The following is a 14530-nucleotide window of genomic DNA, read 5'->3' on the forward strand; positions in this document are numbered from 1 at the left end:
AGGATCTCCAATTTATCAACAAATGCATGAGAAAATGATTGAAATGTTTAAAAACAATGAACCTCAAAGAAAGATTGGAAGGGATTTGCATATTTCTCCCTCTACAGTGCATAATATCATTAAATCATTCAAGGAATCAGGAGGAATTTCAGTGCGTAAAGGCCAAGGGCGCAAGCTTAAGATGAACGCCCGTGATCTTCAATCCATCAGACGGCACTACATCAAGAACCGCCACTCAACAATAGCTGATATAAGCACATGGGTGAGGGATTACTTTGGCAAACCTTTGTCAAGCACTACAATACAGAGTTACATGCACAAATGCCACTTAATACTTTACTGTGCAAAAAAAAGCCTTGTGTTAACCAGCCTTATGTTAACCATAAGCGGCGTTGACTTCTCTGGGCTTCACACAGTGGAAACGTGTATTGTGGTCAGATAAATCAGCATTCCAGGTCTTTTTTTGGAAAAAATGGACGCTGTGTGCTAAGAGATATGTGACCAACTCCCTATAGTCATTCACTTGTCTGATAAATCTCTTGTCTAGTGTCTCTGTCAAAAAAAAAACAACTAAAGTCTTTTGAAGTTTTGCAGATTTTTTTTTTTCAATTTACCTAAAAAAACTGACATAATTGAATACATTCGGCATCTTCATAATACTGCCAAGCTTGTACCAAGCTGATGGGAACAGCTGTAGTACTGGTACGCCAGTTACACCAGTTTAATAGGCTTAAAAACTGTTTTATCAACAACATGATACATGTAACAGTTTTATATAGTATTATAACATCAGTGGGTAATGGGGCCACATCCATCAGACTTTGATTGGTGAACAGATGGACATTATGTAAATAGTTGTTAATGCAAAGATTTCTGGGTGGTCAAGCTGTTTCAGGGAGCTTGAGAGACTTTATGTTGTTATTGTGTGCTTGTGAACAGTTCAGTTTTGTAGTTGGTATATTACCTGCTTTGTACATGTCTGCCTGAAAAACCCCCTAACAAAAGCCACAAAAGAGCTGTTTGCAATAGATTTGGTTTCTGTGGAGAAATAGCCTTTGTTACAGCATTTTTACCTCAGCACTGATTGCCTTCCATTTATTTTTTCTTGAACTAGAATTCATCGAGAACTTAATCTCACTGCCTGGTGTTGCCCAGAGGAGATATGTTCCCCTTTTGAACCTTTAGCATTTGAAGGAGCTGCTCCTTACCACTTTCATATTTGGCTTGTTTATTTGTGGCTTAAGTCTGGGCCTCTGTAAAGCTGCTTTGTGCCAATGTACACTATATTGCCAAAAGTATTCACTCACCCATTCAATTCATTGAATTCAGGTGTTCCAATCACTTCCATGGCCACAGGTGTATAAAACCAAGCACCTAGGCATGCAGACTGCTTCTACAAACATTTGTGAAAGAATGGGTCGCTCTCAGGAGCTCAGTGAATTTCAGTGTGGTACCGTGATAGGGTGCCACCTGTGCAACAAGTCCAGTTGTGAAATTTCCTCGCTACTAAATATTCCACAGTCAACTGTCAGGGGTATTATACTATCAGTGGAAGCAATTGGGAAAGACAGCAACTCAGCCACGAAGTGGTAGGTTTGGCGGTTTCCAGGAGAACGGTACTTGTCTGACTGCATTTTGCCAAGTTTGGTGGAGGGGGGATTATGGTGTGGGGTTGTTTTTCAGGAGTTGGGCTCGGCCCCTTAGTTACAGTGAAAGGAACTCTTAATGCTTCAACATACCAAGAGATTTTGGACAATTCCATGCTCCCAACTTTGTGGGAACAGTTTGGGGATGGCCCCTTCCTGTTCCAACATGACTGCACACCAGTGCACAAAGCAAGGCCCATAAAGACATGGATAAGGGAGTTTGGTGTGGAAGAACTTGACCGGCCTGCACAGAGTCCTGACCTTAACCTGATAGAACTCCTTTGGGATGAATTGGAGACTGCGAGCCAGGCCTTCTCGTCCAACATCAGTGTCTGACCTCACAAATGCGCTTCTGAACGAATGGTCAAAAATTCCCATAAACACACTCCTAAATCTTGTGGAAAGCCTTTTTAAAAGAGTTGAAGCTGTTAAAGCTGCAAAGGGTGGGCCAACATCATATTAAACCCTATGGATTAAGAATGAGGCATCACTCAAGTTCATATGTGTGTGAAGGCAGACGAGCGAATACTTTTGGCAATATAGTGTATATTGTTAAAAACTAAAAAAAAAAAAAAAAAGTAACTGAATCAATAAATCTACATTGTCCAAAAGGGGAAGAGTATTTTCTTACTTAGCTTTACAATTTGGTAATACTCTTCTCACCTCTGTTCATGATTCAGACACAGTCTCAGTATTCAAGTCCAGACTGAAAACACACTTATTTACTCAGGCTTTTGATTAGTCTTCCCAAACCAGGGATGTATGGCTTTGATCATGGGCGTCTGGTCATGTTCTGTCACAATTCTGGCGTGGTTAAGATATGTTCTCATCAGGCTGCACCTGATTTTGAATCCTAGGACTGGGACTGGCCACCCCAACTATAGACAAAGACGCAGAGCTCGGGGTTCAAGTTTATAGACATTTGTAGTGATCAGGGATTTGCTGCTGTTCTGTCTTTCTCGTGAGATCACTCAGGATCGTGGATGGTAGGGCAAATGGGCTCTGATGAGGAAACTGTGTAACCTCCTAGTTCACCCTTTTAGTTATGCTGTTATTAGGGGTGCCAGAGTCTCATGCTATTCTCTGCTTAATTGACATTGTACTGACATTGTACATTAATGATTTTGCTCATAATACATTTTAACTACGTTTTGTTTTCTTTTTTCCATTGTGGCTCTGACATGAACCCTTTAACACACCTGAGGTTGAAGCCTACAAAATGCCATGCCAACAATGCCGTTCCTGCTGGATGACGTTCCTGCTGGATGACGTGATTCTGTGGCCTCTGCACTTACATGGTATAGAATTGGATAATGGGATTTTTTCGGTGTCTGCACTTACAATGTATAGAACTGAATGATGGGATTCTGCATTGTCTGCACTTACAATGTACAAAATTGAATGATGGGATTCTTTTACATCAATGTGGAGGCTCTTCTTTGCAAATTTGTTTTAATTCAGCTGTACCACCCATGCTACATTCAGCCTTTAGCTGTTTTCTTCTCATTTCGGTAATTGACAGACACACCACAGAAGAGACTAAGGGCTGGATCAGACCTGGGCATTGTACAGATCAACACCCGGCCCTTTCGCTGTCCCCGACCGGCCGACGGTAAGGTCGACGGTATTCAGGAATCAAACGTAAATAAGTGTACATCATACAAGCAATACAATGACATTGTACTTATTTTGAAGGAATTGCTATTTTTTCAATTGACATATGTTAGTAAGTTTGTGCGTATGTGAGTGTATGCAGCTTCACTGTAATGTGTTGGTGAACAGAGCTTAGAGGAGATTAGCAGTTAGCCTTCAAAAATGTCAGCTCATGTAGAGTTTTTAACAAGACATGTACTTGTTAAGTATTTATTTACTGAAGTCAAAGGTGAAGCTGTGTGCTTTGTTTTTGATAGCAGATGGCTGTGTTTAAGTATTACAATTTGAATCGCCATTCAGTGATGAAAAGAATTAACCATAAAGCCAAAAAATGTTCTAGACAAAAGGTTACAATTATTAAACCAAGTAATTTAACCCCTTTAAAAAACAATTTAAATAAGCTGATTAATTAATGTATTGTATAAACATATATTCAATAAAATATAAATTTGACTTATTAATGTTATTAATGTCTATTTTTTTCTTAATAGTTTTTTTTTGTTTAGCCATATTTTTGTTTTTGCAAAAGTCATCGTGCATCTATTTAAAATGGAAATATGCAGGGGAGAATATCAAATAACTAAGACAAAAGGCGACAAAGATAGTTTCCCTTGTCCCTTGTTTTGGTTCTTGCTGCAAGTAAAATGAGTGTTAAGAAAAGCAATTAACCACTTGAAAGAAGTTTAGTTTACACTAAAACGACATACACGATCAGCCATAAAATTAAAACCACCTCCTTGTTTCTACACTCACTGTCCATTTTATCAGCTCCACTTACCATATAGAAACACTTTGTAGTTCTACAATTACTGACTGTAGTCCATCTGATGGAGTTTTTAAACACCTCACCGTCACTGCTGGACTGCGAATAGTCCACCAACCAAAAACATCCAGCCAACAGCGCCCTGTGGGCAGCATCCTGTGACCACTGATGAAGGTCTAGAAGATGACCAACTCAAACAGCAGCAATAGATGAGCGATCGTCTCTGACTTCACATCTACAAGGTGGACCAACTAGGTAGGAGTGTCTAATAGAGTGGACAGTGAGTGGACACAGTACTTACACAGCAGCGCTGCTGGAGTTTTTCTGATCCACTCACACCAGCACAACACACACTAACACACCCCCACCCATGTCATTGTCAATGCAGTGCTGAGAATCATCCACCACCCAAATAATACCTGCTCTGTGGTGGTCCTGTGGGGGTCCTGACCATTGACGAACAGGGTGAAAGCAGGCTAAAAAGGTATGTAGAGAAACAGATGGACTACAGTCAGTAATTGTAGAACTTCAAAGTGCTTCTATATGGTAAGTGGAGCTGATAAAATGGACAGCGAGTGTAGAAACAAGGAGGTGGTTTTAATGTTATGGCTGATCAGTGTATATTACATAATAAATTATGAGGGATTTTCAAAAAAGTTCCACACTTTTATATTTTTGCTGGAAACGGTGAGGGCGTGAGTAGTAGTAATTGGTCGTGTCTTAGAGCTCATAGTACGAAATTAGCACCATTTGGACCGCTCAAAAAAGGGGAAGAAGATTTTCATGTGATGATGATGTGAAAGGAGTGGTGCATCAGTGGCTACGTGGTCAATCAAAAACATTTTTTGCTGATGGCACTAAACAGTTGGTACGACGCTGGGAAAAATGCATCAGAAGGTGACTATGCAGAAAAGATATAGTTTAAAAAAGTGTGGAAACTTTTTAAAGAACTCTCATACAAATCTCTGTTGTATTTGACCAATGTAATATCAATTACAAAGAGTATTGTCAATACTAAGACCTAAAAGCGTCCATTCATTACTGCTGCCAATAGAGATACATCAGTAGTGCTGCAATGATTTGTCTCAGGAGAAGACCATTAGTAAATACTTCCTCATTAAGACCAAACAGGAACAATCACTTTAATAGCTGTTTTCCTCTCAAAACAATTTGCATTTTTAGTAGTTTTTTCTGACAGTTGCTCTCTGTGGTGGTTTAATATTCTCAACAAGTACATATTTATAATAAAAGAGCCGGAAAGCTGATAAAAGAGACTTATCAGGACTGATAGAAATGTGTGTGTGTGTGTCCTAGCATATTAGTCTGTTCTTACCAATGCAGATCTGTTGGGCATCGAAGGTTTTACAGCTGTTGTTGGATGGCCTGCTGAAGTCATAGCCACCTGAGTCCATAGCACTGGAACCTGTTCCATATAGGATGAGTGTAAACTGTGAAAGAACACCTGCGGGAGTAGAAGAAAGGAAGTGATATATGTGGTTTATATGTGATTTGAGACTTAATGGTGTAGAGAGAAAACAAAAGAAAATGGTGTTGGTTCAAATCAATGTTTTTTTGTGAGCTGGCCTGGCCAAAGCCTGATCGTAATCCATCTCTTAACAAATCCATTCTGGCAACACAAGACATTTCTATTTCCAAATACATGCTGCAGGGTGAAATGCCCTCAGTTTGCCATCAAAGAGTGCCAGCACAGAACGACCTGGCTCACTTGGGAGCAGTGACATTATGCATACTGTACACTAGGTGAGGTTGAGAAAGAATTTCTTCTTCACTAGCTGTTTTTTTATTTTAAACAAAATAATAAATAACAAAATAATAAAGGTCAAATGATAAATTATAGTAAATCTAATATGCAATCTAATTATGCAAAAGTCTTCACAAGGACTGGGAAACAACACAGTTATATTAAATACACGACTGAGTAGTGCCAACACGATAATAGCTAAAGTCAGGGGTGTAGCAGCCAGTTGGTGCCAGAAATGCAGCTAGTAAATTCAGCCATTCCAAGCTTTCAAGCCAAATTTCATTTTAGACTTCATTTGACTCAAGCTTATACCAAGATAGATATCATTAAAGCAAGGGTACTCAACCTTTGACACTTGTGTTTTAGCGGAACAGCTAATAAACCCGGCTCTTGGGTGAAGCAGCAGTCTAATGCGCTAGCCAACCACTGTTAAGATCCAAGTTTGAATCTTAGTTGTGCTATCAGCTAAATAGAATGGTCGCACACATTTTGAGATGATAGTGGGCAGAAATTTTTTGTGGCAGTACAATCGCAGCCTCTGCTGTCTGGTTAAGGCGCCTGCACTAGCAATGGATGATCTGGAGAGCCTCTCTCTGAGACTCTATTGTGGACAAGTGAAAGGATGCGACTGGTGAATACATTTGTCAGTGGGGCCTTGTGACCTCCTTGACCAGTGTGGGGGCAATGCTAGAGGCCGGATTTCAATGGGAGGGAACTGGAAACAACTATTTTGGGAGCAAATGGATAAAAAAGAAACAAGAAACACCAGAAAAAAGAAAAAAAAAGAAACAAATAAACTGATGTTTAGCAGCTATTATGTGCTGAACGTCTGGCTAAAGAAAGGAAAGTACAAAATAACCAACAGAAAATTAGGTTTTACTGAGAAATCATTCATCATCATCTAAAAGAACACCCCAATTTTAACAAAAACATTTTAAAGTCAGATGTCACAAAATAAGTCAATAAGGCTGTCATGTGCTCTGCAATTAGCATTGCAATACTTGCTGTGTGTGTGTGGGGGGGGGAAGGGGGTGGTGGTGCACAACAATTACATTTAACTATAGGCCCAAGTGTCTATTTCTCAATGGAATACACTGGGCTCAAAGCAGGAACAACCTGGACAGGGTGCCAATCCACTGCAGGGCTTGGGCCAGCCTCCTTCAAACACAGCCAATCATGTCTGTGTAGATGCCTGACCTGCAGCATTGACTTATTTATCTGTAAATTTATCATGTTTTGAGATCATTTAAACAAGTAATATGTTGTGCTGTATAACATGTGCATGTTAATAGTCCTGTAACTTTATTTGCAAGCAGAGATGAGCAAATGTTGCATTTACTCTGGAAACATGATGACGTAGACTGCCAGAGAAAGCTGCACTAAAAAAACAAAGCTGATTTTAAACACTTACTGGCCACTTTATTTTGGCATATAGTCTACACCTTCCAAATAGCAGCCCTACTGACCAGATATTAATAGGCATCTTGTTAGAGCAATACAGAGAATGAAAGGAATATTGATGGTACATACTAGAGACTGGCATTATCATGGGGCAGGGCAAAGAATTACCAGTAAGCAGATGAACAGCTTGTGTAGATGGGGAAAGAATAAAAAAAAGAAAAAGTCTTTCAAAAAATCAAGCATAAATTGTAATAGTGTTTTAACCAGACATGGGACTTAAAAATCAATCAAGCACAGACATCTAGAACAAACATCCTGAGCCTCCAGAATTCAGATATTGGGACTGATATTCAGATAAGTGATGACCAGCCTTTTGCTACTGGTATTGCATAACTGGTGAGTATGGCTGAAGATATTCATACTAGACATGAAGGAGTTACACCTGACTCCACATCTTCAATTTCAATCAGTTGTTTGTGCTCCTGCAAGGCTGGTATAAATCCTAGGCAAAAGTAGTCTTTTATGACTATTAATATGTACAGTATTATAAATATGTATTATACAGTCTTGAATTTTACCATAATCATTAAGGCTGGCTACATTCTCTATTTCCAATGTCCACTCTCCCTGAGGATTCTCATCCCACGAATGTGTGGTCATGAAGGCCCAGTCGTTAAAACCTTCAGCCGAGTTGTCCTGGGGCCTGTGCCATACACACACACACACACACACACACAGGCAAACACAATTAACATGTAAAATATAACTGACAGGCAATAATTTAATGGACACATTTAAATTCACTAAATCAATAAATTAGTCAAATACAAACCCCATTTAGGTTAGGATGTGTATCTACATATACGAGGAATCTTCAAAAAGTTTCTGCACTTTTATATTTTCGTTGTAAACGGTGAGGGCAGGGGAAGTAGTGTTTGGTTGTGTCTGAGAGACTGAGAGAGAGCCTATCGTCCGGATATAGCTCCATCTGATTTTCACTTTTTTGGACCGCTCGAAGAAGCTTTAAGAAGTGTTCATGTGATGATGATGAGAAAGCAGTGGTGACTAAAAAAAACATTTTTTGCTGATGGCATTAAAAAGTTGGTATGATGCTGGGAAAAATACATCGGAGGGTGACTATGTAGAAAAGTAATGTCATTTGTTTTTGAAATGCTTAATAAATTAAGTTAAAAAAAGTGAGAAAACCTTTTGAGGAACCCTCGTATATATTGTACATACACATATTAAACCAATGCATGGCATTACTTTTATTTTAATGAACTGTATATGAATTATGAAGTATGTGTATAAGTTTGGGGAGTTGGTCACCTGGGTGCCAGCAGTGTGGAGCGGGTCCCTGGAGGGCTGATGAGGTGGATGGCCAGGTTTCCTCTGTGTGTGTATGACAATGTGAGTCTGGCCTGCACATGCTCCAAAGAACTCACAAAGTCAGGCAGCCCTAAACAGGCGTCTACACTTTTACTGAACACCAGATGATTTCTAATGTCCCTGCAACATATAAAGAACAGCACAGGTCAGGTATGCAATAACTCTATATACACAGTGAGTCAAAAAGAGACCTCTGTACCTTTGCTCATAACCTTTTCCCATAGCTTACAAGCAGCAGACAACAATATTCACTCACTCACTCACTCTCTTAACCGCTTATCCAATTAGGGTCGCGGGGGGTGCTGGAGCCTGTCCCAGCTTTTCAATGGGTGCAAGGCACACAGTAACACCCTGGATACACACATACACACACCCATAGGGCAATTCAGTGTCTCCAATTAACCTGACCGCATGTTTTTGGACTGTGGGAGGAAACCGGAGCACCCGGAGGAAACCCATGCAGACACGGGGAGAACATGCAAACTTCACACAGAAAGGACCCAGACTGCCCCACCTGGGGATCGAACCCAGGACCTTCTTGCTGTGAGGCGACAGTGCTACACACGGAGCCACTGTGCCGCCCCAGACAACAATATTGTTACAGAATAAAATGTTATTTTTATCACTGAAGATAGAATTTGTCTTTAAGCAAAACCCTTGAGCAGAATGTGTATCTGCTTAAATTTGCTACATTTACAGAGAATTTAAAAAACTGATCACCATTTGAGCAAAGGTACAAAGGTCCCTTTTTGACTTGAATTATATATGCTCATTCCATGTCTAAAGAGTTTCAATAAAAAAAGTTGGGACAGGAGCATATTTACTACTGTGTTACATAAGCTTTCCTTATTAATTAATTACCCATTAACAATGCTTATTTATAATATGAGGGACTAATGTAGTTATAACCATCATAGAAGCATACCACTTACAATGCAATAAAAAGGTTTTATTCTGGCATTTCATGCACCCCAGTAATATGTTACTGATACTTATTTACTCTAGCTTTTGATTATTTACTCTGCTTGTTTGCTCTGATCAGTCACTATGAAAAACACAGCCAATGTTTGTTTCCCTAACTCTCCGTGCTGTGTTTTTTATTACCATTTTCTTTATTTAAACACAAAGAAGTGCACTAACTAGAACTATTATGCTGAATGTGCTTATAATTTTTCCTTTTTTTAACATTTTTCATTTTTTTAACAGCAGGATTTTGTGATTAGCTGCTTTGCCTCTGTGGCAGAGATACACTGATCAACCATAACATTAAAACCACCTCCTTGTTTCTACAATCACTGTCCATTTTATCAGCTCCACTTACCATATAGAAGCACTTTGTAGTTCTACAATTACTGACTGTGGTTCATCTGTTTCTCTAAATACTTTTTTATCCAGTATCACCTGTTTCTTCAATGGTCAGGACCCCCACAGAGCAGGTATTTTTTATGTGGTGGATGATTCTCAGCACTGCAGTGACAATGACATGGTGGTGGTGTGTTAGTGTGTGTTGTGCTGGTATGAGTGGATCAGACACAGCAGCGCTGCTGGAGTTTTTAAATACCGTGTCCACTCACAGTCCACTCTATTAGACACTCCTACCTAGTTGGTCCACCTTGTAGATGTAAAGGCAGAGACGATCATTTATCTATTGCCGCTGTTTGAGTTGGTCATCTTCTAGACCTTCATCAGTGGTCACAGAACGCTGCTTACGGGCTGTTGGCTGGATATATTTTTGGTTGGTGGACTATTCTCAGTCCAGCAGTGACAGTGAGGTGTTTAAAAACTCCATCAGCGCTGCTGTGTCTGATCCACTCATACCAGCACAACACACACTAACACACCACCACCATGGCAGTTTCACTGCAGTGCTGAGAATGATCCACCACCCAAATAATACCTACTCTGTAGTGGTCCTGGGAGAGTCCTGACCATGGAAGAACAGGGTGAAAGGGGGCAACCAAACCATGAAGAGAAACAGATGGACTACAGTCAGTAATTGTAGAAGTACAAAGTTGTTTTTGTTTTTGTTTTTCAGATAAGCTATGCTAATCTGCATGATCCACAGGCACTAGACCCGGTGTGCACTGCTTTGACCTTTCCTACCTGGGCTCAGTCAGCATGTCGATTACACATTTGTGCTGAGGCCCCATGCTGGTCCAGTTCTGGGCCAATGCCACCATGACACTTGCATCCAGCAGACCATAGCCATAGGAATGGCTCACTGCCAGAGAGTGGGAGAGAGAGAAGGTCAGTTCACTGAGCCAAAACAGCTGTTTCCAATTCCCACCTGGGGGAGAGGATCTGTTACTTACCTAAGCGACCCACGCCATTGGTCCTCCAATCATTTGTAATGAGGTGGGTGGGATGTGCCGATCTAATCACCAGATGTTGCATGTCCCTCCAGGTTAGATTCATACTGTATTAGGAAAGTAATGAGCAAAGTAATGTCATAACTGATACTGGAATACATCTTCATGCTAAACAGGACTAATATAATAATACAGCATGCTGTGCTTTCTATATGTATATTTCAAATTAAAGTCACTATTAGCAAGTGCTTAGCTTCCAAATTGCTACCATAAAGTGGGCTACAAGCACTTATTTGGCCAGAATCCCCAAAGAGCAATAGAGCATCTACTTGTGTGAACATTTTGCTCTACACTTGGCTCAGCATATGCATTCATTAATTCGATCAGCTGGTGTACTATACGAGAGAGCACATGGCTCATAAAAGGCACATAAAAGTGCCATTTACTTTTAAGGTGGGTTAACAATTATATTGTACACTGGATTAAGGAAGTATTTAGACCCCTTGTCTTTTTGTGTATTGTGTGTTTGATTTTGAAAGTATATTTGTAAGCTGTAAACTTCTACAAAGCATTTAATTAAGGGTCTAAATACCTCAGTTTCAGTTTTTTAAATCAATTTTTAACTCTAAAAGTTTTCATAAAGCCAGAAGGTATGAATACTTTTCAAACCCTCTGTATATAAAATGATTTTTTTTCTCTTTATTAAGCTACAAACAGAAATGACAAGAAATATGTACACAGAATTAAAAAAAATCAAAACAAATTGTCTCCCTTGGCAGTAAGCACATCTTAAACTCTTTTGAGGAAACTATCCTGAAGTTTTCTGAGGTAATCAGCTTTTTTCAGCACTTCCTAAGAGTTCTTCTTAAGATTTAGGCTCTTTTATTCTTTTCTCTGAAGTTGCCAGATGCTGAGCCAGGTCCTTGCTGGACCTCTTCCAGTCTTCAAAGAACAAACTCTGAGAAACTTTTCATCAGATTTGAAAAGTTTCCTTTCAGTTATTTTTTTCTCTTCAAAAACTCCTGATTCTTCAAGTTCCTTAATAAGAGCTTGAATGCCACATCTTGAGTATCCAGCGTGTTTGCTGGTTTACCTTTGAGTGGCCCTGCAAATGCAAAATTATGATTTTATGTCTGTGAAATTCTGTAATCGTTGGCATTTTAAATAGAACAATGTGATTGAAAGTTCATCTTATACAGATTAGCAAGCTTCTGATGAATTAAACTCATATAACAAATGTAAGCATGTCTTTCTCAAAGGAGTCATTTTGACATGAAATAGTAAGACAAATACAGGTGTTAGCAATGACATTAGTTAGGGTTCCATTTCCTTTAGGTTTATTATTTTTTTTTTAATCCATTTTCTCCCCCATTTTCCTCAAGATTTAGTGCACTCAATTTTGTCTTCCGCTGCTGAAAGATACCAGATTGCATTCAAGGAGAGCACATCACTGTACACGCCTCTTACGACACGTGTACAGCCCTCATCTTCTCGCGCCTGCATTCTGCACAGACGTCTCTTTCACCCAGCCGACCGGTGGCAACAATGAGTTTCGAACCGAGGAGTTCAGAAACTCGGTGCTGGTGTGCTAGCGGAATATCCCGCTGCGCCACCTGGGCACCCTTCCTTCAGGTTTAAGAGATCCAGGTTCTTGCTGTTGCTCAAGTGTAAGGGCAGGTCGCACTAAAGACCTGCCACTTTAGCTTATATAAGCTGTTTAATCTACAGGGTGGGCCATTTATATGGATACACCTAAATAAAATGGGAATGGTTGGTGATATTAACTTCCTGTTTGTGGCACATTAGTATATGGGAGGGGGGAAACTTTTCAAGATGGGTGGTGACCATGGCGGCCATTTTGAAGTCGGCCATTTTGGATCCAACTTTAGTTTTTTCAATGGGAAGAGGGTCATGTGACACATCAAACTTATTCAGAATTTCACAAGAAAAACAATGGTTTTAACGTAACTTTATTCTTTCATGAGTTATTTACAAGCTTCTCTTTGTTTACAGCCATTGACATGTCGCAGAGGTTAACACGTGAGGAGCGGATAGAAATTGTGTTGATGTCTGGTGAACGCAGTACCCGGGTCATTGCAGCAGATTTCAATGCAAGACACCCTACGAGACCACCCATCTCCCATGCTACAGTTAGCAAACTGCTTGCCAAGTTTCGTGAAACTGGTTCAGTGTTGGATTTGCCAAAATGTGGACGCATGAAAACTGTCACTAATGAAGAAACATCAGTGGCTGTCCTAGCTTCATTCAGCAAGAGCCCACAGCGTAGCACTCGCCGCATGTCACTGGAGAGTGGCATCAGTCGAACATCCCTTCGGCGGATATTAGCTACTCACAAATGGCACCCTTACAAACTCCAGCTGCTGCAGCATCTCAACGAGGATGACCCAGATCGGCGCACTGAATTTGCAGAATGGGCAAAACAAAAATTGGAACAGGACCCTCAGTTTACACAGAACATTTTGTTCAGTGATGAGGCAAACTATTATGTGAATGGTGAAGTTAACAAACAAAACCACCGCTATTGGTCTGACACTAACCCACATTGGATAGATCCCTCCAAGACTGTTGGAACACAAAAATTGATGGTATGGTGTGGTATATGGGGTACAAAGATAGTGGGGCCATTCTTCATCAATGGAAACCTCAAGGCCACTGGATATTTGAAATTGCTACATGATGATGTGTTTCCCTCTTTATGCACTGAAGCTGGCACGTTCCCTGAGTTTTTCCAGCAAGATGGTGCACCACCACACTATGGGTGTCAGGTCCGAGCATTCCTAGATGAACAGTTTCCTGGAAAGTGGATTGGTCGTCGTGGGCCAGTTGAATGGCCCCCAAGGTCTCCCGATCTGACCCCCTTAGACTTTTATCTTTGGGGTCATCTGAAGGCAATTGTCTAAGATACTGTGAAGATTGGCTGTGAAGATACGAGATGTGCAGCACCTGAAACTACGGATACTGGAAGCCTGTGCTAGCATTTCTTCTGCGGTGTTGCTATCAGTGTGTGAAGAGTGGGAGAAGAGGGTTGCATTGACAATCCAACACAATGGGCAGCACTTTGAACACATTTTATAAGTGGTCGGAAACTTGTAAATAACTCATGAAAGAATAAAGTTACGTTAAAACCAAGCACACCATTGTTTTTCTTGTGAAATTCTCAATAAGTTTGATGTGTCACATGACCCTCTTCCTATTGAAAAAACTAAAGTTGGATCCAAAATGGCCGACTTCAAAATGGCCGCCATGGTCACCGCCCATCTTGAAAAGTTTTCCCCCTCCCATATACTAATGTGCCACAAACAGGAAGTTAATATCACCAGCCATTCCCATTTTATTTAGGTGTATCCATATAAATGGCCCACCCTGTATATTTTTACAGCACAAAATGTCCTGTATTTTCAGTTTTTTTTTCTAATAAAGAGACCATTGAGGTTGCACAGATAGTCCAGCTTCTCCAGGATGGCACATCCATACGTGTTGTCACAACAAAGTTTTCTGTGTCTTCCAAGAGCATGAAGGAGATAACAGGACATGGACCATTACACAAGGAGAACTACAGTAGATAGGGTTGTAAAGCCATCAACCC

General features: G+C 40.3%; 1 protein-coding gene across 3 annotated transcripts in view; it reads right to left on the reverse strand.

The window, feature by feature from the left end:
• The window catches only part of furinb (furin (paired basic amino acid cleaving enzyme) b), a 195222-nt gene that overhangs the window by 7209 nt on the left and 173483 nt on the right, over nucleotides 1-14530 (reverse strand). For all 3 annotated transcript variants that reach the window (XM_062991282.1, XM_062991274.1, XM_062991264.1), the window contains 5 exons: nucleotides 10927-11030; nucleotides 10718-10835; nucleotides 8555-8734; nucleotides 7804-7928; nucleotides 5396-5524 (listed from right to left, as the gene is read on the reverse strand). In XM_062991282.1, coding sequence (XP_062847352.1) covers nucleotides 5396-5524; nucleotides 7804-7928; nucleotides 8555-8734; nucleotides 10718-10835; nucleotides 10927-11030 — 656 coding nt within the window. The remainder of the gene's footprint in view (nucleotides 1-5395; nucleotides 5525-7803; nucleotides 7929-8554; nucleotides 8735-10717; nucleotides 10836-10926; nucleotides 11031-14530) is intronic.

This window comes from Trichomycterus rosablanca, chromosome 1, assembly GCF_030014385.1.
Source record: "Trichomycterus rosablanca isolate fTriRos1 chromosome 1, fTriRos1.hap1, whole genome shotgun sequence".
NCBI lineage: Eukaryota > Metazoa > Chordata > Actinopteri > Siluriformes > Trichomycteridae > Trichomycterus > Trichomycterus rosablanca.